This window comes from Nerophis lumbriciformis, linkage group LG27 (genome assembly GCF_033978685.3).
Source record: "Nerophis lumbriciformis linkage group LG27, RoL_Nlum_v2.1, whole genome shotgun sequence".
NCBI lineage: Eukaryota > Metazoa > Chordata > Actinopteri > Syngnathiformes > Syngnathidae > Nerophis > Nerophis lumbriciformis.
Window position 1 is genome coordinate 37562501 of NC_084574.2, and position 27500 is coordinate 37590000.

Here is a 27500-nt window from a genome sequence, read left to right on the forward strand (position 1 = left end):
CAGCTCCTTCTTCACCACAACGGATCGATACAGCGTCCGCATTACTGAAGACGCCGCACCGATCCGCCTGTCGATCTCACGATCCACTCTTCCCCCACTCGTGAACAAGACTCCGAGGTACTTGAACTCCTCCACTTGGGGCAAGATCTCCTCCCCAACCCGGAGATGGCACTCCACCCTTTTCCGGGCGAGAACCATGGACTCGGACTTGGAGGTGCTGATTCTCATCCCAGTCGCTTCACACTCAGCTGCGAACCGATCCAGTGAGAGCTGAAGATCCTGGCCAGATGAAGCCATCAGGACCACATCATCTGCAAAAAGCAGAGACCTAATCCTGCAGCCACCAAACCAGATCCCCTCAACGCCTTGACTGCGCCTAGAAATTCTGTCCATAAAAGTTATGAACAGAATGGGTGACAAAGGGCAGCCTTGGCGGAGTCCAACCCTCACTGGAAACGTGTCCGACTTACTACCGGCCATGCGGACCAAGCTCTGGCACTGATCATACAGGGAGCGGACTGCCACAATCAGACAGTCTGATACCCCGTACTCTCTGAGCACTCCCCACAGGACTTCCCGAGGGACACGGTCGAATGCCTTCTCCAAGTCCACAAAACACATGTAGACTGGTTGGGCAAACTCCCATGCACCCTCAAGGACCCTGCCGAGAGTATAGAGCTGGTCCACAGTTCCACGACCAGGACGAAAACCACACTGTTCCTCCTGAATCCGAGGTTGGACTATCCGGCGTAGCCTCCTCTCCAGTACACCTGAATAGACCTTACCGGGAAGGCTGAGGAGTGTGATCCCACGATAGTTAGAACACACCCTCCGGTTCCCCTTCTTAAAGAGAGGAACCACCACCCCGGTCTGCCAATCCAGTGGTACCGCCCCCGATGTCCACGCGATGCTGCAGAGTCTTGTCAACCAAGACAGCAAAACTAAATTATATATAAAGAGGACAAAAGTAAAGGAAATTAAGTGAGCTCAAATATACCTACACATGAGGCAAAATGATGCATCTTTGTGTATTCACGCACTGCATAAAACGTTTGGTGGACAAAATGAGACGAAGAAAGAGTGGAAGATTTTACATGTAAACAAATTGTTGCGTCACAGTCCACACTATGGTGAGTTCAAGGACTGCTGAACAAAAGGATGTTGACCAAATAGTGTAATCAGTGAATCATGCACACAAACATATTAAACAGTGGTAGTTCTAACACTTGGGAAGGTTTGTGTCATGTTTGTCCTCAAACTAAAAACATACCAAAACAAAAAAAATATGTTTTCCCCCATCTTTTTCCATTTACAATCCTTTTTTAAAAATACTCCAGGGAGCCACTAGGGCGGCGCTAAAGAGCTGACCCCCAGCCTAGAGTAGAATGTCCAGTATCCACTATTTATTTCACAGTCACACTCCATTTGTTTTGCTGAAAAGTTACTGATTTGATTTCAAATCGCTGAATGGTTTCGTATTGTATCGTTATAAAAAAAAATAATATCGTCCCTAATATCGTTGTTAAAACGAATGGTTACACCCCTACACTTTATACATGAAGAATGATCTAGAAGCATGAAGAGAGGCAAGTGAGGCAGCAGGTACTTCAGCAAGAGAAAAAAGGAACAGAGACAATGACTTGCTGAGCTCACCTTGCTTGCGGACATCATCCACAGCAGCGATGAGCTCCTCCTTCAGGTCCTGGCTGTCTTTGGCAATCTGCTCCCCCTTCTCCAGAAAGTTCTGCGTGGCCTGCTCCACAGAGACGGCCAGGACGTGGGCCTTCTTGGAGCGCCCCTTCTTCTTACTGGACGGCCCTTTGTTGCTGGTGTTCACCAGCGTGGTCACCTAGACAAGGTCAAACACCATGCAGAGATTATGTCGGCGGGTTTATCGCTCTTTCCTCGTCTTTGGTGAGAGATGGATGCCACGATGCAGGGTGTCGAGCATCCTTGTTAGTGCATTCAGACATGAAGCAGCACACAGTGATGACAAACATTAGAGATGCCAGTCGATACCAGTCAACTGCATGTCAACAATGTTTCTACAGAGGAATCATTTCTGCTTGACAGCAATGTTCTATACTAGGAGTGTCAAAATGTTTTTATTTTTGAAAGGATCCCAATTGTTAATTGTAACGATTATTACCGTATTTTCCGCACTATAAGGCGCACCTAAAAACCACAAATTTTCTCAAAAGCTGACAGTGCGCCTTATAACCCGGTGCGCTTTATATATGGATTAATATTAAGATTCATTTTCATAAAGTTTCGGTCTCGCAACTTCGGTAAACAGCCGCCATCTTTTTTCCCGGTAGAACAGGAAGCGCTTCTTCTTCTACGCAAGCAACCGCCAAGGTAAGCACCCGCCCCCATAGAACAGGAAGCGCTTCTTCTTCTACTGTAAGCAACCACCCGCCCGCGTAGAAGAAGAAAAAGCGCGCGGATATCACCGTACGTTTCATTTCCTTTGTGTGTTTACATCTGTAAAGACCACAAAATGGCTCCTACTAAGCGACCGGGATCCGGTTCATGAAAAGACGCAATCTCTCCATCCACACACGGATTACTATTTCACAGCAACTGATATTCCTGTGAACCGCACTGTGGATACAACGGGAGCACGTACGGTGAATATTCGCACCACAGGGAATGAGAAGTCATCCTTCACTGTGGTTCTAGCTTGCCATGCTAATGGCCAGAAACTTCCACCCATGGTGATATTCAAAAGGAAGACCTTGCCAAAAGAGACCTTTCCAGCCGGCGTCATCATAAAAGCTAACTCGAAGGGATGGATGAAGAAAAGATGAGCAAGTGGTTAAGGTAAGTTTAAGTTTACGCGAAGAGGCCGGGTGGCTTTTTTCACGCAGCTCTGTCCATGTTGATATACGTATGTTTGTGATTGCACATTTGCGTACATTTTGGGAGTGAACAGAGTTGTTAGAACGCTGGTTTTTAATATATTATTGAAGTTTGACTGACCTATCTGACTGTTTTTTTGACATTCCTTTAGCGCAGTTAGATGCGGCTTACAACACGGGGCGGCTTATTGGTGGACAAAGTTTTGAAATATGCCGTTCATTGAAGGCGCGGCTTATAACCCAGGGCGCCTTATGGTGCGGAAAATACGGAATCGATTAAAAAAAAAATTAAATCAATTAAAAAATATAGATAAATACAGTGGTGGTCAAAAGTGTACATACACACATACAGCAATGTTAATATTTGTTTACATGTCCCTTGGCAAATTTCACTGCAATAAGGCGCTTTTGGTAGCCATCCACAAGCTTCTGCTTGAATTTTTGACGACTCCTCTTGACAAAATTGGTGCAGTTCAGCTAAATGTGTTGCTTTTCTGACATGGACTTGTTTCTTCAGCATTGTCCACACTTTTAAGTCAGGACTTTGGGAAGACCATTCTAAAACCTTCATTCTAGCCTGATTTAGCCATTCCTTTACCACTTTTGACGTGTGTTTGGGGTAGGGATGTCCGATAATATCGGACTGCCGATATATATTTAAATGCTTTAAAATGTGATATCGGAAATTATCGGTATCGTTTTCAAAATTATCGGTATCTGTTTCAAAAAGTACAATTTATGACTTTTTAAAACGCCGCTGTGTACACGGACGTAGGGAGAAGTACAGAGCGCCAATAAACCTTAAAGGCACTGCCTTTGCGTGCCGGCCCAATCACATAATATCTACAGCTTTTCACACACACACACAAGTGAATGCAAGGCATACTTGGTCAACAGCCATACAGGTCACACTGAGGGTGGCCGTATAAACAACTTGAACACTGTTACAAATATGCGCCACACTGTGAACCCACACCAAACAAGAATGACAAACACATTTCGGGAGAACATCCGCACCGTAACACAACATAAACACAACAGAACAAATACCCAGAACCCCTTGCAGCACTAACTCTTCCGGGATGCTACAATATACATCCCCCGATACCCACTACCCTCCAACCCCAAAACGCCCCCACCTCAACCACCTGTTTTGAGGCATGTTAAAAAAAATAATGCACTTTGTGACTTCAATAATAAATATGGCAGTGCCATGTTGGCATTTTTTTCCATAACTTAAGTTGATTAATTTTGGAAAACGTTGTTACATTGTTTAATGCATCACAACAAAATTAGGCATAATAATGCGTTAATTCCACCACTGTATATATCGGTAACGGTTGATATCGGAATCGGTAATTAAGAGTTGGACAATATCGGATATCGGCAAAAAAGCCATTATCGGACATCTCTAGTTTGGGGTCATTGTCCTGTTGGAACACCCAACTGCGCCCAAGACCCAACCTTTTTCCAGATCTGCACTGAGTTCCTTTGACTTTCCCATTGTGGCGTTTGTAAGCGAGTCTAATGACTGCATCACATGAGCCCTATGTAAATGTGCTCAGAGAAGTCAACAAGTGTGGTCAATCATAACCACTCACATGAAGCTCATTTGATTTGATTGTAGCTTTTCTACGTCACCAAAATTGATCATGTATGTTGCTGTATGTACACTTTTGACCCAACAGATTTGCTCACATTTTCAGTAGAGCCATAATAAATTCATAAAAGAAGCAAACTTCATGAATGTTTTTTGTGACCAACAAGTATGTGCTCCAATCACTCTATCAGAAAAAAATAAGAGTTGTAGAAATGATTGGAAACTCAAGACAGCCATGACATTATGTTCTTTACAAGTGTATGTACACTTTTGACCACGACTGTATATATATATATATATATATATATAGCCCTTGATGAAAGCGGATACAATTTCACCCTCACCTATGAACCCACGCCAGGAAACCAACCGAAAAAGAACAGAAAACGAAACGACATCATCTGGTACAACCCCCCATACAGCAAAAACGTCTCAACTAACATTGGACACAAATTCCTCAATCTGATTGACAAACACTTTCCCAAAGACAACACCCTAAGAAAAGTATTCAACAAGAACAACATTAAATTGAGCTACAGCTGCATGAACAATATACGACAAATCATCTCAAACCACAACAAAACAATTGCAAATGAGCCGTCGGCCCCCGGACAGAGCGACTCCAAAACCAACAAAGGGTGCAACTGTCGAAAGAAACCTGATTGCCCTCTCAACGGGGGGTGCTTACAAACATCAGTTGTCTACCAATCTAAGGTAACACGCAAGGACATTAACACATCCAACACATATGTAGGATTAACTGAAGGAGAGTTCAAAACCAGATGGAACAATCACAAGGCTTCTTTCAGGAACCAAAACCTGCGGAATACCACAGAACTCAGCAAACACATTTGGGACCTCAAAGACAATAATGTTGAATATTCAATAACATGGCAAATTCTTGCATCCAGCACACCTTACAATAGTGGTAATAAAAGATGCAACCTATGCTTGAAAGAAAAACTGTTTATTATTTACCGACCAGACCTGTCATCCCTCAACAAGCGCAGCGAAATTGTAACAGCATACCGCCACAGACGGAAACACCTCCTAAGTAACACATGAGCCAATCACCACGCCCCTACACCAGCCTGTACCCACCCACTCTGTGCCCTATATAATCCATGGTATGTGAATACTCCCATTAAAATCTCCTGATGATTGAGGGAACCCCCCCTCATGAAACAGGCCTGTAGAGATGAAATAGTCATGTGATTTTTTTCCCACACATACATATATTGCGCTCTACTACGGTATCGAGCACTATTTTTTGGATAACCTTATTAAGACATATATATATATATATATATTTTAATTTATATTTTTTTTCCTTCAAATCTGTCCTGTCCAGCCAGTTCATTAAATGTTTGGGAAATGTTTTGATCAAACAAAAGCAGTTGACTTTTAAGTAATAGAGAAATTGATCAGAGCTATTCATCTATTTGATGTCGTTAATCATAGAGCTGGCACCCAATGTTATTAAAAAAAGTCTTGAATCGAGAATCGTTTTGAATCCAGATTCAAATCTGAATCGAATCGTTACTCCCCAAGAGTCGAATCAAATTGAACCACAATGATTCACAGCCAAATTCCACATGTTTTTTATGAGCTGGGTTGCCATATTCATAGCAGGTTGTCCTGGTTTGGTCAGAAAAGGGAATTACTTACAGCATGTTTCATATATTGACTCTACACTCTATATTCCCATGCTCATGAGAACTCATAATAAAGTGCAGTGGCGTGTTTACTTCAATCTATGTTTTGGGGATCGATATTTAATTATAACTGTCACACACAAACCTGCTTCACAACACACACACACACACTCACACACACACACGCACACACCTCACATTATCAAAACTTGCTGCTCAAAGTTACACCAAGTTATGCTTTGCAGTATATAAAAGAGCAGAAAGCTATACTCAACATATGTATAAGTATGATAAAGACACGTGGAAGTATGTATAATTATGATAAAGACACGTGGAAGTATGTATAAGTATGATAAAGACACGTGGAAGTATGTATAAGTATGACAAAGACACGTGGATGTATAAGTATGACAAAGACACGTGGAAGTATGTATAAGTCTGATAAAGACACGTGGAAGTATGTATAAGTATGATAAAGACATGTGGAAGTATGTATAAGTATGATAAAGACACGTGGAAGTATGTATAAGTCTGATAAAGACACGTGGAAGTATGTATAAGTATGATAAAGACACGTGGAAGTATGTATAATTATGATAAAGACACGTGGAAGTATGTATAATTATGATAAAGACACGTGGAAGTATGTATAATTATGATAAAGACACGTGGAAGTATGTATAAGTATGATAAAGACGTGTAAGTATGTATAAGTATGACAAAGACATGTGGAAGTATGTATAAGTATGATAAAGACACGTGGAAGTATGTATAAGTATGATAAAGACGTGTAAGTATGTATAAGTATGACAAAGACATGTGGAAGTATGTATAAGTATGATAAAGACACGTGGAAGTATGTATAAGTATGATAAAGACACGTGGAAGTATGTATAAGTATGATAAAGACACGTGGAAGTATGTATAAGTATGATAAAGACGTGTAAGTATGTATAAGTATGACAAAGACATGTGGAAGTATGTATAATTATGATAAAGACACGTGGAAGTATGTATAATTATGATAAAGACACGTGGAAGTATGTATAAGTATGACAAAGACACGTGGAAGTATGTATAAGTACGACAAAGACACGTGGAAGTATGTATAAGTATGATAAAGACACGTGGAAGTATGTATAAGTATGACAAAGACACGTGGAAGTATGTATAAGTATGACAAAGACACGTGGAAGTATGTATAAGTACGACAAAGACACGTGGAAGTATGTATAAGTATGATAAAGACACGTGGAAGTATGTATAAGTATGATAAAGACTCGTGGAAGTATGTATAAGTATGATAAAGACACATGGAAGTATGTATAAGTATGATAAAGGCACGTGGAAGTATGTATAAGTATGATAAAGACATGTGGAAGTATGCAGCATCCAGTCACAAGTGCTGGGACAATTTGGGTCACAGTTAGTACCTGATGCCAAATCACAAACGCTACTTGGAGTGATGATAAAGAATCCATTCGAGGAGAAACGCTATGGGTGGCTAGAAGACTGAACGGCCCTGTACTTCCTGTTGAAAGCACTACCGGTAAATGGAAGGACACTGCAGCACCTGCAGTGAGCAAACTCGTCCAAAACAAACTTGTCCAAAACAAACAATAACACACATTCTCGGTGTATGTGCTCGTTATTGTTTGTTTGAAAACATTTCATTACGGCCGTCAGTGACAAAACATCCATAAATTATCCACACCGTCTTATAAACCACAGGGTTCGGAGTGTAGGAAAAAAGTAGCCCCTGAAAAATATGTGATGCATCACGTTGAAACTGCATACATGTTTTAAATAAACTTCATCAAAACAACCAACTGGGAAAGCAATACATATATTCGCACTAAAAGGAAACAAGGCACCAATAGTCGCATTACAGAGAGTGCATGGACACCAGATGTGAAATACAACTAACTCTTTGAGAAACCAGACTCATTTAGTGCAATGAAACATAGTCAATGGAACTAAAATATAAATATAAACATTTCAACAATGAACTCCTGAGGGAAAGCGAGTAATTTGCTGGACGTATGCAGACCAGAAAGTCCAACAAAATGTATTGATCCCATCATGCTCGCATCGATCCGATACCTACCCTGGTACTATGTACAAAAGGTACTATGTACAAAAGGCAAAAGCAGTGAAGTTGTCACGTTGTGTAAATGGTAAATAAAAAGAGAATACAACAAATCCTTTTCAACTTATATTCAATTGAATAGACTGCAAAGACAAGATATTTCACGTTCACACTGAGAAAGTTCGTTATTTTTTTGCAAATAATCATTAATTTAGAATTTAATGGCAGCAACACATTGCAAAAAAGTTGTCAGAGGGGCATTTTTACCGCTGTGTTACATGGCCTTTCCTTTTAACAACACTCAGTAAAGGTTTGGGAACTGAGGAGACACATTTTTGAAGTGGAATTATTTCCCATTCTTGCTTGATGTACAGCTTAAGTTGTTCAACAGTCTCCCTTCTCATAGTTTAGCCTTCATATTGCACCACACATTTTCAATGTCTGGACTACAGGCAGGCCAGTCTAGTACCCGCACTCTTTTACTATGAAGCCATGCTGTTGTAACACGTGGCTTGGCATTGTCTTGCTGAAATAAGCAGGGGCGTCCATGATAACGTTGCTTGGATGGCAACGTATGTTGCCTGTATGTACCTTTTGGCATTAATGGTGCCTTCACAGATGTGTAAGTTAGCCATGCCTTGGGCACTAATACACCCCCATACCATCACACATGCTGCCTTTTACACTTTGTGCCTAGACAAGTCCGGAGGGTTCTTTTCCTCTTTGGAGGACACAATGTCCACAGTTTCCAAAAACAATTTGAAATGTGGACTCGTCAGACCACAGAACATTTTTCCACTTTGCATCAGTCCATCTTAGATGAGCTCGGGCCCAGCGAAGCCGGCGGCGTTTCTGGGTGTTGTTGATCAATGGCTTTGGCTTTACTTAGTAGAGTTTTAACTTGTAGTCAGATGTAGCGACAAACTGTAGTTACTGACAGTGGTTTTCTGAAGTGTTCCTGAGCCCATGTGGTGATATCCTTTACACACTGATGTGACCTTTTGATGCAGTACCGCCTGAGGGATACAAGGTGGGTAATATGGCTTACGTGCAGTGATTTCTCCAGATTCTCTGAACCTTTTGATGATATTACGGAGCGTAGATGGTGAAATCCCTAAATTCCTTGTTGAGAAATGTTGTTCTTAAACAATTTGCTCAGGCATTTGTTGACAAAGTGGTGACCCTCGCCCCGTCCTTGTTTGTGAATGACTGAGCATGTCATGGAAGCTGCTTTTATACCCAATCATGGCACCCACCTGTTCCCAATTAGCCTGTTCACCTGTTCCAAATAAGTCTTTTGATGAGCATTCCTCAACTTTCTGAGTCTTTTTTGCCACTTGTGCCAGCTTTTTTGAAACACGTTGCAGGCATCAAATTCCAAATGAGCTAATATTTGCAAAAAAATAAGAAAGTTTCTCAGTGTGAACATGAAATATCTTGTCTTTGCAGTCTATTCAATTGAATATAAGTTGAAAAGGATTTGTTGTATTCTCTTTTTATTTACCATTTACACAAGGTGACAACTTGACTGGTGTTGGGTTTGTAGATGGGTATGCCCAGCCCTACCAATCACCATGCGCACGATGTGTTTGCAGTGCACCTGCTCCGTGAAAGAAGCACTTCATTGTTGTAAGTATCCTACAGAGCAATAAGCAATACACGGGCTGCTCATACCATTAAACAGCAGATGCACCGCCAACAGCCGGAAATGACTCAGTAATTTAACGCCACCCGGGAAAATGCATTCGCAGAGATGGATTGTTAAAATGTCTCACTTCTTTATTCAGCGGCTTCAGTTGATTTAGCCATTGTGCTAACCACGCAGGATGTAGCCAGAAGAATGCAGTGACTGCAGAGCGCTGCTCAGTAGAGCATCCAGGAGTGCCAAGAGGAAAGAAAGCATGAAGTGGTCTTAAGTCCAGGTCTTCTTGAGTTGCTTCACAAATATTCCCTCATATTAAGCAACTATTTCAAATTGTTCCCATTGAAGTCATTAGGAAAGTGTGCTTTAAAAGGTATTACTGTGGATGGCAGGTGTCAAACTCAAGGTCTGCAAAAGCTTGGAAATAATATGCATTAATAAAGTACCTTTTCTTTTCTTACTAAATGTGCAAACCCCGTTTCCATATGAGTTGGGAAATTGTGTTAGATGTAAATATAAACGGAATACAATGATTTGCAAATCATTTTCAAGCCATATTCAGTTGAATATGCTACAAAGACAACATATTTGATGTTCAAACTCATAAACTTTATTTTTTTTTTGCAAATAATAATTAACTTAGAATTTCATGGCTGCAACACGCGCCTAAGTAGTTGGGAAAGGGCATGTTCACCACTGTGTTACATGGCCTTTCCATTTAACAACACTCAATAAACGATTGGGAACTGAGGAAACTACCGTATTTTCCGCACTATAAGGCGCACCTAAAAACCACAAATTTTCTCAAAAGCTGACAGTGCGCCTTATAATCCGGTGCGCCTTATATATGGGTTAATATTAATATTAATTTTCATAAAGTTTCGGTCTCGCAACTACGGTAAACAGCCGCCATCTTTTTTCCCCGTAGAAGAAGAAGAAGCGCGCGGTGCATGCTGGGATATGTGACGTTTCATTTCCATTTGTGTGTTTATGTAAAGACCCCAAAATGGCTCCTATTAAGTGTGTTGTCTGTCTAATTATAAATAATGCAGACGAGGCGTGTTAACTGAGTTCTCAACGTTTACTCACAGCGTGCTCATAACCACATTCTAACTGCCAGCATACAACAACGCTTCTCAGGGCTACCGCGCATGCTCGTCACTATCGTTGCATGCTGGGTAGTGTAGTTGTTATATTTGCTAGCTCATAACAGCACATTAAGAGACACGCTTACGCGCTTAATTCAATACTCGCCGTCATTCCGGGTGGATTGACAAAAGACCTCCAGCCGCTAGATATTGGTGTCAACAGGGCATTCGAAGCTAGACTGCTAACTGCGTGGGAACAGTGGATGACAGAAGGCGAACACACGTGACGTTCACCAAGACAGGGAGACAGCGCCAGACGACATACGCCACTATCTGCCAGTGGATCGTAAATGCCTGGGCTGATTCAGTCTCATCTGTGGTCCGAGCTTTCAGGAAGGCAGGAATTGTCACTGAACTAATAAACGGCAACGACACTGACTCCATTAATGACGACTTCGACGAGACGGAGCCGGCCATGTTGGATGCCGTATTCGCTCAACTGTTTAATTCGGACACTGAAGAAGAAGAATTCGAGGGATTTGTGAATGAGCTATAACTTCATAAAGTGAGCTTTACATTTTTATTTAGTGTGTTGTGTTGTGTGACATTAACGTTTGAGCAACGTTGAGTTATTGATATATTGTTATTGCTCTGCACTATTTCACGTGTTACTATATTGTGATTGCACGTTTGATTTACGTAACACGAGTAAATCAGCTGTTTATTCATTTTGGGAGTGAACGGAGTTGTCAGAACGCTGGTTTGTTATCTATTAATAAAGTTTGACTGACCTATCTGACTGTTTTGTTGACATAGGTGCGCCTTATAATCTGGTGCGCCTTATATATGAACAAAGTTTTGAAATATGCCATTCATTGAAGGTGCGCCTTATAATCCGATGCGCCTTATAGTGCGGAAAATACGGTAATTGTTGAAGCTTTGAAAGTGGAATTCTTTCCCATTCTTGTTTTATGTACAGCTTCAATCGTTCAACAGTCCGGGGTCTCCGCTGTCGTGTTTTACGCTTCATAATGCGCCACAAAATTTCGATGGGAGACAGGTCTGGACTGCAGGCGGGCCAGGAAAGTACCCACACTCTTTTTTTACAAAGCCACGCTGTTGTATCACGTGCTGAATGTGGCTTGGCATTGTCTTGCTGAAATAAGACGGCGCTTAAAAGGCAGCATATGTTGTTCCAAAACCTGTATGTACCTTTCAGCATTAATGGTGCCTTCACAGATGTGTAAGTTACCCATGCCTTGGGCACTAATGCACCCCCATACCATCACACATGCTGGCTTTTCCACTTTGCGTCGATAACAGTCTGGATGGTTCGCTTCCCCTTTGGTCCGGATGACACGATGTCGAATATTTCCAAAAACAATTTGAAATGTGGACTCGTCAGACCACAGAACACTTTTCCACTTTGCATGAGTCCATCTTAGATGATCTCGGGCCCAGAGAAGCCGGCGGCGTTTCTGGATGTTGTTGATAAATGGCTTTCGCTTTGCATAGTAGAGCTTTAACTTGCACTTACAGATGTAGCGACCAACTGTATTTAGTGGCAGTGGTTTTCTGAAGTGTTCCTGAGCCCATGTGGTGATATCCTTTAGAGATTGATGTCGGTTTTTGATACAGTGCCGTCTGAGGGATCGAAGGTCACGGTCATTCAATGTTGGTTTCCGGCCATGCCGCTTATGTGGAGTGATTTCTCCAGATTCTCTGGACCTTTTGATGATATTATGGAGCGTAGATGTTGAAATCCCTACATTTCTTGCAATTGCACTTTGAGAAACGTTGTTCTTAAACTGTTTGACTATTTGCTCACGCAGTTGTGGACAAAGGGGTGTACCTCGCCCCATCCTTTCTTGTGAAAGACTGAGCATTTTTTGGGAAGCTGTTTTTATACCCAATCATGGCACCCACCTGTTCCCAATTAGCCTGCACACCTGTGGGATGTTCCAAATAAGTGTTTGATGAGCATTCCTCAACTTTATCAGTATTTATTGCCACCTTTCCCAACTTCTTTGTCACGTGTTGCTGGCATCAAATTCTAAAGTTAATGATTATTTGCACAAAAAAAAAACGTTTATCAGTTTGAACATCAAATATGTTGTCTTTGTAGCATATTCAACTGAATATGGGTTGAAAATGATTTGCAAATCATTGTATTCCGTTTATATTGACATCTAACACAATTTCCCAACTCATATGGAAACGGGGTTTGTATTCGTTTTTTTTCCATTTTGACAGAAAAAATATGTACTGCCTGAAATTGCACACAGGAGTTATATATGTAGGTACTTGACACATGTTAACTGTTAGCATGCTAACATTCACGTGCTAACTTTTTTTTTTAGCCAATTTTGCAATCGAACACCTCAGTCATATAACTTGGTACGTGAAAGATGCCAACTTTTAGCATGCTAACGTTAATATACTGACATTAGCATTGTATCTTTATTTAGCCAATTTTACAGCCAAACACCTGAGAGTCATATATGTAGGTACTTGACACATGCTAACTGTTAGCATGCTAACATTCACGTGCTAACTTTAGCATTGTATCTTTATTTAGCCAATTTTACAGCCAAACACCTCAGAGTCATATATGTAGGTACTTGACACATGTTAACTGTTACTACGCTAACATTCACGGGCTAACTTTTTTTTTTTTTTTTTGCCAAATTTGCAGTCGAACACCTCAAAGTCATATGATTTGGTACATGACAGATGGCAACTTTTAGCATGCTAACGTTAATTTACTGACATTAGCATTGTATCTTTATTTAGCCAATTTTACAGCCAACCACCTGAAAGTTATATATCTTGGTACTTGACACAAGCTAACTGTTAGCATGCTAACATTAATATACTGACATTAGCATTGTATCTTTATTTAGCCAATTTTACAACCAAACACCTCAGAGTCATATATGTTGGTACTTGACACATGTTAACTGTTACCATGCTAACATTCACATGCTAACTTTAGCATTGTATCTTTATTTAGCCAATTTTGCAGTCGAACACCTCAGAGTCATATAACTTGGTACTAGTTCCAGGTTAACTGTTAGCATGCTAACTTTTTTTTAGCAAATTTTGACATGCGTACGCTTCCTAGTCATATCACTTGGTACGTGACAGATGGCAACTTTTAGCATGCTAACGTTAATGTACTGACATTAGCATTGTATCTTTATTTAGCCAATTTTACAGCCAAACACCTGAGAGTTATATATCTTGGTACTTGACATATGCTAACTGTTATCATGCTAACATTAATATACTAACATTAGCATTGTATCTTTATTTAGACAATTGTATAGCCAAACACCTGAAAGCTATATATCTTGGTACTTGACACATGCTAACTGTTAGCATGCTAACGCTAATATACTAACATTAGCATTGTATCTTTATTTAGCCAATTTTACAGCCAAACACCTGAGAGTTATATATCTTGGTACTTGACACATGCTAACTGTTACCATGCTAACATTCACGTGCTAACTTTAGCATTGTATCTTTATTTAGCCAATTTTGCAGCCGAACACCTCAGAGTCATATACCTCGGTACTTGATACAGGTTAACTGTTAGCATGCTAACTTTTTTTTTAGCTAATTTTGACATGCGTACGCTTCCTAGTCATATGACTTGGTACGTGACAGATGGCAACTTTTAGCATGCTAACGTTAATGTACTGACATTAGCATCGTATCTTTATTTAGCCAATTTTACAGCCAAACACCTGAGAGCTATATATCTTGGTACTTGACACATGCTAACTGTTAGCATGCTAACATTAATATACAAACATTAGCATTGAATCTTTATTTAGCCAATTTTACAGCCAAACACCTGAGAGTTATATATCTTGGTACTTGACACATGCTAACTGTTAGCATGCTAACACTAATATACTAACATTAGCATTGTATCTTTATTAAGCCAATTGTATAGCCAAACACCTGAGAGTTATATATCTTGGTACTTGACACATGCTAACTGTTATCATGCTAACATTAATATACTAACATTAGCATTGTATCTTTATTTAGCCAATTTTACAGCCAAACACCTGAGAGTTATATATCTTGGTACTTGACACATGTTAACTGTTACCATGCCAACATTCATGTGCTAACTTTAGCATTGTATCTTTATTTAGCCAATTTTGCAGTCCAACAACCTCAGAGTCATATAACTTGGTACTTGATACAGGTAAACTGTTAGCATGCTAACTTTTTTTTTTTAGCTAATTTTGACATGCGTACGCTTCCTAGTCATATTACTTGGTACGTGACAGATGGCAACTTTTAGCATGCTAACGTTAATGTACTGACATTAGCATCGTATCTTTATTTAGCCAATTTTACAGCCAAACACCTGAGAGTTATATATCTTGGTACTTGACACATGCTAACTGTTAGCATGCTAACATTAATATACAAACATTAGCATTGAATCTTTATTTAGCCAATTTTACAGCCAAACACCTGAGAGTTATATATCTTGGTACTTGACACATGCTAACTGTTATCATGCTAACATTAATATACTAACATTAGCATTGTATCTTTATTTAGCCAATTTTACAGCCAAACACCTGAGAGTTATATATCTTGGTACTTGACACATGCTAACTGTTACCATGCCAACATTCATGTGCTAACTTTAGCATTGTATCTTTATTTAGCCAATTTTGCAGTCCAACAACCTCAGAGTCATATAACTTGGTACTTGATACAGGTAAACTGTTAGCATGCTAACTTTTTTTTTTAGCTAATTTTGACATGCGTACGCTTCCTAGTCATATGACTTGGTACGTGACAGATGGCAACTTTTAGCATGCTAACGTTAATGTACTGACATTAGCATCGTATCTTTATTTAGCCAATTTTACAGCCAAACACCTGAGAGCTATATATCTTGGTACTTGACGCATGCTAACATTAATATACAAACATTAGCATTGAATCTTTATTTAGCCAATTTTACAGCCAAACACCTGAGAGTTATATATCTTGGTACTTGACACATGCTAACTGTTAGCATGCTAACACTAATATACTAACATTAGCATTGTATCTTTATTAAGCCAATTGTATAGCCAAACACCTGAGAGTTATATATCTTGGTACTTGACACATGCTAACTGTTATCATGCTAACATTAATATACTAACATTAGCATTGTATCTTTATTTAGCCAATTTTACAGCCAAACACCTGAGAGTTATATATCTTGGTACTTGACACATGCTAACTGTTACCATGCTAACATTCATGTGCTAACTTTAGCATTGTATCTTTATTTAGCCAATTTTGCAGTCCAACAACCTCAGAGTCATATAACTTGGTACTTGATACAGGTAAACTGTTAGCATGCTAACTTTTTTTTTTAGCTAATTTTGACATGCGTACGCTTCCTAGTCATATGACTTGGTACGTGACAGATGGCAACTTTTAGCATGCTAACGTTAATGTACTGACATTAGCATCGTATCTTTATTTAGCCAATTTTACAGCCAAACACCTGAGAGCTATATATCTTGGTACTTGACACATGCTAACTGTTAGCATGCTAACATTAATATACAAACATTAGCATTGAATCTTTATTTAGCCAATTTTACAGCCAAACACCTGAGAGTTATATATCTTGGTACTTGACACATGCTAACTGTTAGCATGCTAACACTAATATACTAACATTAGCATTGTATCTTTATTAAGCCAATTGTATAGCCAAACACCTGAGAGTTATATATCTTGGTACTTGACACATGCTAACTGTTATCATGCTAACATTAATATACTAACATTAGCATTGTATCTTTATTTAGCCAATTTTACAGCCAAACACCTGAGAGTTATATATCTTGGTACTTGACACATGCTAACTGTTAACATGCCAACATTCATGTGCTAACTTTAGCATTGTATCTTTATTTAGCCAATTTTGCAGTCCAACAACCTCAGAGTCATATAACTTGGTACTTGATACAGGTAAACTGTTAGCATGCTAACTTTTTTTTTTTAGCTAATTTTGACATGCGTACGCTTCCTAGTCATATTACTTGGTACGTGACAGATGGCAACTTTTAGCATGCTAACGTTAATGTACTGACATTAGCATCGTATCTTTATTTAGCCAATTTTACAGCCAAACACCTGAGAGTTATATATCTTGGTACTTGACACATGCTAACTGTTAGCATGCTAACATTAATATACAAACATTAGCATTGAATCTTTATTTAGCCAATTTTATAGCCAAACACCTGAGAGTTATATATCTTGGTACTTGACACATGCTAACTGTTATCATGCTAACATTAATATACTAACATTAGCATTGTATCTTTATTTAGCCAATTTTACAGCCAAACACCTGAGAGTTATATATCTTGGTACTTGACACATGCTAACTGTTACCATGCCAACATTCATGTGCTAACTTTAGCATTGTATCTTTATTTAGCCAATTTTGCAGTCCAACAACCTCAGAGTCATATAACTTGGTACTTGATACAGGTAAACTGTTAGCATGCTAACTTTTTTTTTTAGCTAATTTTGACATGCGTACGCTTCCTAGTCATATGACTTGGTACGTGACAGATGGCAACTTTTAGCATGCTAACGTTAATGTACTGACATTAGCATCGCATCTTTATTTAGCCAATTTTACAGCCAAACACCTGAGAGCTATATATCTTGGTACTTGACACATGCTAACTGTTAGCATGCTAACATTAATATACAAACATTAGCATTGAATCTTTATTTAGCCAATTTTACAGCCAAACACCTGAGAGTTATATATCTTGGTACTTGACACATGCTAACTGTTAGCATGCTAACACTAATATACTAACATTAGCATTGTATCTTTATTAAGCCAATTGTATAGCCAAACACCTGAGAGTTATATATCTTGGTACTTGACACATGCTAACTGTTATCATGCTAACATTAATATACTAACATTAGCATTGTATCTTTATTTAGCCAATTTTACAGCCAAACACCTGAGAGTTATATATCTTGGTACTTGACACATGCTAACTGTTAACATGCCAACATTCATGTGCTAACTTTAGCATTGTATCTTTATTTAGCCAATTTTGCAGTCCAACAACCTCAGAGTCATATAACTTGGTACTTGATACAGGTAAACTGTTAGCATGCTAACTTTTTTTTTTTAGCTAATTTTGACATGCGTACGCTTCCTAGTCATATTACTTGGTACGTGACAGATGGCAACTTTTAGCATGCTAACGTTAATGTACTGACATTAGCATCGTATCTTTATTTAGCCAATTTTACAGCCAAACACCTGAGAGTTATATATCTTGGTACTTGACACATGCTAACTGTTAGCATGCTAACATTAATATACAAACATTAGCATTGAATCTTTATTTAGCCAATTTTATAGCCAAACACCTGAGAGTTATATATCTTGGTACTTGACACATGCTAACTGTTATCATGCTAACATTAATATACTAACATTAGCATTGTATCTTTATTTAGCCAATTTTACAGCCAAACACCTGAGAGTTATATATCTTGGTACTTGACACATGCTAACTGTTACCATGCCAACATTCATGTGCTAACTTTAGCATTGTATCTTTATTTAGCCAATTTTGCAGTCCAACAACCTCAGAGTCATATAACTTGGTACTTGATACAGGTAAACTGTTAGCATGCTAACTTTTTTTTTTAGCTAATTTTGACATGCGTACGCTTCCTAGTCATATGACTTGGTACGTGACAGATGGCAACTTTTAGCATGCTAACGTTAATGTACTGACATTAGCATCGCATCTTTATTTAGCCAATTTTACAGCCAAACACCTGAGAGCTATATATCTTGGTACTTGACACATGCTAACTGTTAGCATGCTAACATTAATATACAAACATTAGCATTGAATCTTTATTTAGCCAATTTTACAGCCAAACACCTGAGAGTTATATATCTTGGTACTTGACACATGCTAACTGTTAGCATGCTAACACTAATATACTAACATTAGCATTGTATCTTTATTAAGCCAATTGTATAGCCAAACACCTGAGAGTTATATATCTTGGTACTTGACACATGCTAACTGTTATCATGCTAACATTAATATACTAACATTAGCATTGTATCTTTATTTAGCCAATTTTACAGCCAAACACCTGAGAGTTATATATCTTGGTACTTGACACATGCTAACTGTTACCATGCCAACATTCATGTGCTAACTTTAGCATTGTATCTTTATTTAGCCAATTTTGCAGTCCAACAACCTCAGAGTCATATAACTTGGTACTTGATACAGGTAAACTGTTAGCATGCTAACTTTTTTTTTTAGCTAATTTTGACATGCGTACGCTTCCTAGTCATATGACTTGGTACGTGACAGATGGCAACTTTTAGCATGCTAACGTTAATGTACTGACATTAGCATCGTATCTTTATTTAGCCAATTTTACAGCCAAACACCTGAGAGCTATATATCTTGGTACTTGACACATGCTAACTGTTAGCATGCTAACATTAATATACAAACATTAGCATTGAATCTTTATTTAGCCAATTTTACAGCCAAACACCTGAGAGTTATATATCTTGGTACTTGACACATGCTAACTGTTATCATGCTAACATTAATATACTAACATTGGCATTGTATCTTTATTTAGACAATTGTATAGCCAAACACCTGAAAGCTATATATCTTGGTACTTGACACATGCTAACTGTTACCATGCCAACATTCATGTGCTAACTTTAGCATTGTATCTTTATTTAGCCAATTTTGCAGTCCAACAACCTCAGAGTCATATAACTTGGTACTTGATACAGGTAAACTGTTAGCATGCTAACTTTTTTTTTTAGCTAATTTTGACATGCGTACGCTTCCTAGTCATATGACTTGGTACGTGACAGATGGCAACTTTTAGCATGCTAACGTTAATGTACTGACATTAGCATCGTATCTTTATTTAGCCAATTTTACAGCCAAACACCTGAGAGTTATATATCTTGGTACTTGACACATGCTAACTGTTATCATGCTAACACTAATATACTAACATTGGCATTGTATCTTTATTTAGCCAATTTTGCAGCCGAACACCTCAGAGTCATATACCTCGGTACTAGTTCCAGGTTAACTGTTAGCATGCTAACTTTTTTTTTAGCTAATTTTGACATGCGTACGCTCCCTAGTCACATGACTTGGTACTTGATTGACTAACATTAGCATTCAAAAGTTCAACGTGCGCTTTTCAGGGGCTTGCACATTTCTGCATTCACAAACAATTTTTACCAAAAGTGCACATTCTATATTTTGTGCTATGTTCTAATGCTAATGTTGTTGTTGTTGTTTTTTTGTCTTTAGAATGTGCCGCGAGCCGGAAAGAAAACAAATTACAAGCCACACACTTGATCTAGGGCAACCCCACTTTTTCAAGTCAATTTGGGGTGTCCTCCAAAATATTCATTACTACTAAGGCTGTCTTAGAATTAGAGATGAACAATTTATTGTACACAAGTACAGACAATTGTGATAGCAGCGCTGGAGAGAGAGAACCGCGCTATCTAAAGGTCGGAGCGATCTCTAACGTGGTCGCCCGTCTCTCATGCTTTTGTCCTCCTTGGTTGCTCCTGATGCATTACTGTGGGTTACAAACAGTGCCGGCCCGTGGCATAGGCCGTATAGGCAAATGCTAAGGGCGCCGTCCATCAGGGGGCGCCACGCCAGTGCCACAAATGGAGAAAAAAAAAAAAAAAAAAAAGTTGGTACTATGATTTCTAAATACAAAAAAATAATCCCACGTTAATTAAAATGCAAAGTAAAGCCTATTTAATAGAAATATTATTTGTTACAACATTACGCCCCTCCCCCCCGCACGGTGCGCCCCTCCCTTCCCGTATCATGACTCTTTTTGGACGTCACCACATCAAAAAATCAACACAAGATGTCAAAACGGCCAAAACTGTCAGGTGCCCTGGGAAGAAAAAAGAGAAAAGAAGAGGAGGAGAAACGAGAAAAGACAGAGGTAGCAGGTAGGTAACGTTAGCCTACATGAAATTATTTGTCTGTTACAGAATGTGATAGTAACCTGGCTTTTTAGCATTAAGCTAATGTTACATGATTCGGCAATTGCTAATCAATAAATAGCTAGTTCTGTTTTAACGTCGGGTTAATATTGTGGAGGGGGCTAAATTGTTATGGAAAATAATAATGTAACATTAGGTAATTACAGTACTCCCACCTTACATTCCTCAGGGACATTTGTATTAGATCTTTTAAGCAGGTGTTTTTTGTTTACATTGTTATTGCCTTCTGGTTAGCTAATGTTTGCCCTGCAGGTAATAGTCACTTTTCCACCCCTTTATATATTAGGTATAGTTGTAAGTAAAAAAAAAAAGGTCAAAGACAAAGCTATTCGTGTTCTTGTGAGTATATACACTTCACTGCCGATGTGTGTGTGTGGGGGGGGGGGGGGGGGGGGGGTCACCTAAAATCTTGCCTAGGGCGCCAGATTGGTTAGGGCCGGGCCTGGTTACAAAGACAAGTCTTTCCACGGGGGACAGGCTCACACGAGTCACGGCTCCATGGTCTGTTGTTCCTCAACAGTGGCTTCAAAAAGCCTGATGTATATTTTATGAACGACCTCACAGCAGCAGCTAAGCTGGCTTCATTCAGATTTTAACGCTGCTATTTTTATAAGGAAAGATAATGCTGCCTCTGCACGCAGGTGTCAGAATGTACCGAGAACGAGCTTGTGGGGGAAAACAAAAACAAACTTTATGAGATTAACGCCGCATGTAGGTGGGTGTGAAAATCCTCGGGCTGGCATCGGATTCAACTTTATTTTGCCCATGGGTACAGTTATTTCCCCGCACCTAATACCTGCCTCAATACAGGGGGTTATATTATTTAAAGTGGTGGTTCTTTGGCATGGATTTAGTTTTAACAGACCTATCTTCAAGCTACTTTCCCTTTTAAGAGGTGGGAGTTGTTAGATGCAAATGAACCCCTCCCACCCACGCTCCTCCACGCTGAGTGGACCTTTGACCTTGCCCCCACAGCCGTCTTTTGTATTGTTTTTTGACCTTTTTTACACTAGACTTCAGGCAACGTGGATCTTGTGCCTCTCCTGTCTTCCTCCAGACTCTGGGACCTCGATTTCCAAAGGAAATGCAAAATTTGCATGGTTGGGTGATGGTTTGGGGTGCCATGTCATCTGCTGGTGTCGGTCCACTCTGTTTCCTGAGATCCAGGGTCAACGCAGCCGTCTACCAGCAAGTTTTAGAGCACTTCATGCTTCCTGCTGCTGACCTGCTCTATGGAGATGGAGATTTCAAGTTCCAACAGGACTTGGCGCCTGCACACAGCGCAAAATCTACCCGTGCCTGGTTTACGGACCATGGTATTTCTGTTCTAAATTGGCCCGCCAACTCCCCTGACCTTAGCCCCATAGAAAATCTGTGGGGTATTGTGAAAAGGAAGATGCAGAATGCCAGACCCAAAAACGCAGAAGAGTTGAAGGCCACTATCAGAGCAACCTGGGCTCTCATAACACCTGAGCAGTGCCAGAAACTCATCGACTCCATGCCACGCCGCATTAACGCAGTAATTGAGGCAAAAGGAGCTCCAACCAAGTATTGAGTATTGTACATGCTCATATTTTTCATTTTCATACTTTTCAGTTGGCCAACATTTCTAAAAATCCCTTTTTTGTATTAGCCTTAAGTAATATTCTAATTTTGTGACACACGGAATTTTGGATTTTCATTTGTTGCCACTTCAAATCATCAAAATTAAATGAAATAAACATTTGAATGCATCAGTCTGTGTGCAATGAATAAATATAATGTACAAGTTACACCTTTTGAATGCAATTACTGAAATAAATCACGTTTTTCAAAATATTCTAATTTACTGGCTTTTACCTGTGTATATATATATATATATATATATATATATATTCCTTGCGCACTAATTGACTGAAAGAGCACGCACTTGGCGCGATGATGTCATGTTATCGATGGTAAAATGCAAGAAATGTAATGCCGAGCGCATATCATTATGTCAAGATAATGGCATTTACTTCATTTAAGAATATTTTTCAACATATTGAGAAAAAAGGTCTCATGTTTGTTTTTTCTATCAAGAAAAGTGCACTTATTAGTGAGAATTTACTTATTTTAAGCTATTTTTGGGTTCATTGAGTTAAGCTAATTTTACTTGTTTTGGAAAGTCTTGACAAGTCAAATGTTCTTGTTCTATTGGCAGATCATTTTGCTTAGTTCAAGTAAAATACCCCTCATTTTTGTTTTTGTTTTTTCCTGTTTTTGAACACTGACTTTTTGCAGTGCAATGCTAGATCCTGGACATGCACATGTGTATCGTAACAATAAAATCCTTTTCTATTCTATCATATCTGTTGATACTTTCTCTGCACTGCTGCTTCAACCCCGAGTAGACAATAGAGGTTCGAGCCCGCTACACAGTAAGCTACGCTAAGAGCTACTTTGCTAATGTGATAATAGATTATATTACGAACTGGTCCATTGCCACACATATTAGGCAATGATCCAAATAAAAGAGTTTAGGAAAATCATTCTTTATTTTGCAGTAGGGCAGTGACTCTGTTGTCTTCCATTAGAAGGCTAAGGTAGCTACACAACAAATCGAGCTAACACTGGCCCGATTCCTACACGTGGCTCCTTTAAGTATTAGAAATGGCAACAGCGGAGGATGCATGTGCATGTACAAGCCAGTCTGCACCCAAAACAAGAGGGTATTTATTGATTACAATGCCAGACTACAATGGTGGACTCTGATAATCATCTGCCATATACAGAGCGATATCTGCTGACGTCACCGATTGAAAAAAAAAAAAAAGTCACAAATGAGGCAAATTACAAACGGTTTAGACAAGTATGAAGGAAGGCAAGATTGTTTTATAAATATCTCCACCATGTCTCCATGGTTTGATTTCACATTTCCGCGAGTTAAGCAGATCCCAAATACACAAAAGCAGGTATCAAGTTAAGAAAAGTTGGTTTTGCATAAAGGGCTTTAATTGTTATCAATCTATGTTGTTTTATTTGTTACCTCAACATGAAATTCTATATTTCCTCCGATAAAAACATAACTGATTGAGTTCCCTAAAATGTGCATAACTTCCAGGCCTCTTGTGCACTGTATGAGTTTAATTATAACGCAATGCGGAAGATTGTAAGAAAGCAAGCAGGCTTTATGTAAGCCACCATCTATGCACGTCCTACCACTAAAGCAAAAAACCACACCAACATGAATGGACAATGAGGTTTACACAGACAGACAGAGCGTGGAAATAGGATTTAGCAAACATGGCGGACACTGCACACTGCAGAGTGATAACATCAAGGTCCTTCGACACCACGCCGTTTTATTATGGCCGCTAAGGCAAACTGCTCTGCTGGCTAACTTTTAGAGCTTGATCGGTTCTGACAGCCATCAAAATTCCTACTCAGCCAGCTGCAGCGATGATGCCGGCACAACAGACTGCAAGCAACTACGGCATTTATAGGTGGAAGTGGGAAACACAAAGTTATAAAACAAGACCAAATGACATACTGTCAACATAAAAGGTACACAACATGTATTGAGGAACGGAGGTAATGGGCAACCAAGACAACTGTTGTTATTTTTTCCACTTGCCATTGATACAATTGTTGTGACAGCCTTTAGATGGCATCACAAGAAGACATGATACTTGTTTTCTCTCTTGGTTGGAGGAAAATGCGGTCGCACTCCCTCCGCTCTCCCAATGTGTCCTGCTTGTTTGCTTCACTTAATTGTAGCCTCTTATTGAACTGCTCTGTAAATGTAAACAATGGCATTGATCAACTGGCCATCCATCCATCCATTTTCTTCCGCTTATCCGAGATGGGGTCGCGGGGAAAGCAGCCTATGCATGGAAGCCCAGACTTCCCTCTCCCCAGCCACTTCGTCCAGCTCCTACCGGGGGATCCCGAGGCGTTCCCAGGCCAGCCGGGAGACATAGTCTTCCCAACGTATCCTGGGTCTTCCCTGTGGCCTCCAGCCGGTCGGACGTGCTCCAAACACCTCCCAAGGGAGGCGTTCGGGTGGCATCCTGACCAGATGCCCGAACCACCTCATCTGGCTCCTCTCCATGTGGAGGAGCAGCGGCTTTACTTTGAGCTCCTCCCGGATGACAGAGCTTCTCACCCTATCTCTAAGGGAGAGCCCCGCCACCCGGCGGAGGAAACTCATTTTGGCCGCTTGTACCCGTAATCTTGTCCTTTCGGTCATGACCCAAAGCTCATGACCATAAGTGAGGATGGGAACGTAGATCGACCGGTAAATTGAGAGCTTTGCCTTCCGGCTCAGCTCCTTCTTCACCACAACGGATCGATACAGCGTCCGCATTACTGAAGACGCCGCACCTGTCGATCTCACGATCCACTCTTCCCCCACTCGTGAGCAAGACTCCTAGGTACTTGAACTCCTCCACTAGGGGCCAGATCCCCTCCCCAACCCGGAGATGGCACTCCACCCTTTCCCGGGCGAGAACCATGGACTCGGACTTGGAGGTGCTGATTCCCATCCCAGTCACTTCACACTCGGCTGCGAACCGATCCAGTGAGAGCTGAAGATCCTGGCCAGAAGAAGCCATCATGACCACATCATCTGCAAAAAGCAGATCCCCTCAACGCCCTGACTGCGCCTAGAAATTCTGTCCATAAAAGTTATGAACAGAATCGGTGACAAAGGGCAGCCTTGGCGGAGTCCAACCCTCACTGGAAACGTGTCCGACTAACTGCCGGCAATGCGGACCAAGCTCTGACACTGATCGTACAGGGAGCGGACCGCCACAATCCGACAGTCCGATACCCCATACTCTCTGAGAACTCCCCACAGGACTTCTCGAGGGACACGGTCGAATGCCTTCTCCAAGTCCACAAAGCACATGTAGACTGGTTGGGCAAACTCCCATGCACCCTCAAGGACCCTGCCGAGAGTATAGAGCTGGTCCACCGTTCCACGACCAGGACGAAAACCACACTGTTCCTCCTGAATCCGAGGTTCGACTATCTCCAATACACCTGAATAGACCTTAACGGGAAGGCTGAGGAGGCACATTATGTGCAGATTATAATTATTGATTTGCAAAAAAAATATTTTTTGGACCAATTAGGTGAAGTTACATAATTTCCCAGACAATATATCACGGCACACTAGTGGTTGAAAAACACTGCCCTGTACAATCTATGTCTGCTCTTGAACGGGTTTGTGCTGACAACGACGTGACTATAAAGTTCCTTCCTTCCTTCACAGTTTGTGACAAGTACAAATAAGGCATTTCAAGCTCACACTCGGCAGACAAAATAAAGGATACAGTCAAACACATTGGCAGACAAAATAAAGGATACAGTCAAACACATTGGCAGACAAAATAAAGGATATAGTCAAACACATTGGCAGACAAAATAAAGGATACAGTCAAACACATTGGCAGACAAAATAAGGGATACAGTCAAACACATTGGCAGACAAAATAAAGGATGTAGTCAAACACATTGGCAGACAAAATAAAGGATACAGTCAAACACATTGGCAGACAAAATAAAGGATACAGTCAAACACATTGGCAGACAAAATAAAGGATATAGTCAAACACATTGGCAGACAAAATAAAGGATATAGTCAAACACATTGGCAGACAAAATAAAGGATACAGTCAAACACATTGGCAGACAAAATAAGGGATACAGTCAAACACATTGGCAGACAAAATAAAGGATGTAGTCAAACACATTGGCAGACAAAATAAAGGATACAGTCAAACACATTGGCAGACAAAATAAAGGATACAGTCAAATACATTGGCAGACAAAATAAAGGATACGGTCAAACACATTGGCAGACAAAATAAAGGATACAGTCAAACACATTGGCAGACAAAATAAAGGATACAGTCAAACACATTGGCAGACAAAATAAAGGATATAGTCAAACACATTGGCAGACAAAATAAAGGATACAGTCAAACACATTGGCAGACAAAATAAAGGATACAGTCAAACACATTGGCAGACAAAATAAAGGATATAGTCAAACACATTGGCAGACAAAATAAAGGATATAGTCAAACACATTGGCAGACAAAATAAAGGATATAGTCAAACACATTGGCAGACAAAATAAAGGATACAGTCAAACACATTGGCAGACAAAATAAGGGATACAGTCAAACACATTGGCAGACAAAATAAAGGATATAGTCAAACACATTGGCAGACAAAATAAAGGATATAGTCAAACACATTGGCAGACAAAATAAAGGATATAGTCAAACACATTGGCAGACAAAATAAAGGATACAGTCAAACACATTGGCAGACAAAATAAGGGATACAGTCAAACACATTGGCAGACAAAATAAAGGATGTAGTCAAACACATTGGCAGACAAAATAAAGGATACAGTCAAACACATTGGCAGACAAAATAAAGGATACAGTCAAATACATTGGCA

General features: G+C 39.9%; 1 protein-coding gene across 2 annotated transcripts in view; it reads right to left on the minus strand.

Moving 5' to 3' along the window:
- The window catches only part of ctnna2 (catenin (cadherin-associated protein), alpha 2), a 974853-nt gene that overhangs the window by 867511 nt on the left and 79842 nt on the right, over positions 1-27500 (minus strand). For both annotated transcript variants that reach the window (XM_061988021.2, XM_061988025.2), the window contains exon 3: positions 1654-1849. In XM_061988021.2, coding sequence (XP_061844005.1) covers positions 1654-1849 — 196 coding nt within the window. The remainder of the gene's footprint in view (positions 1-1653; positions 1850-27500) is intronic.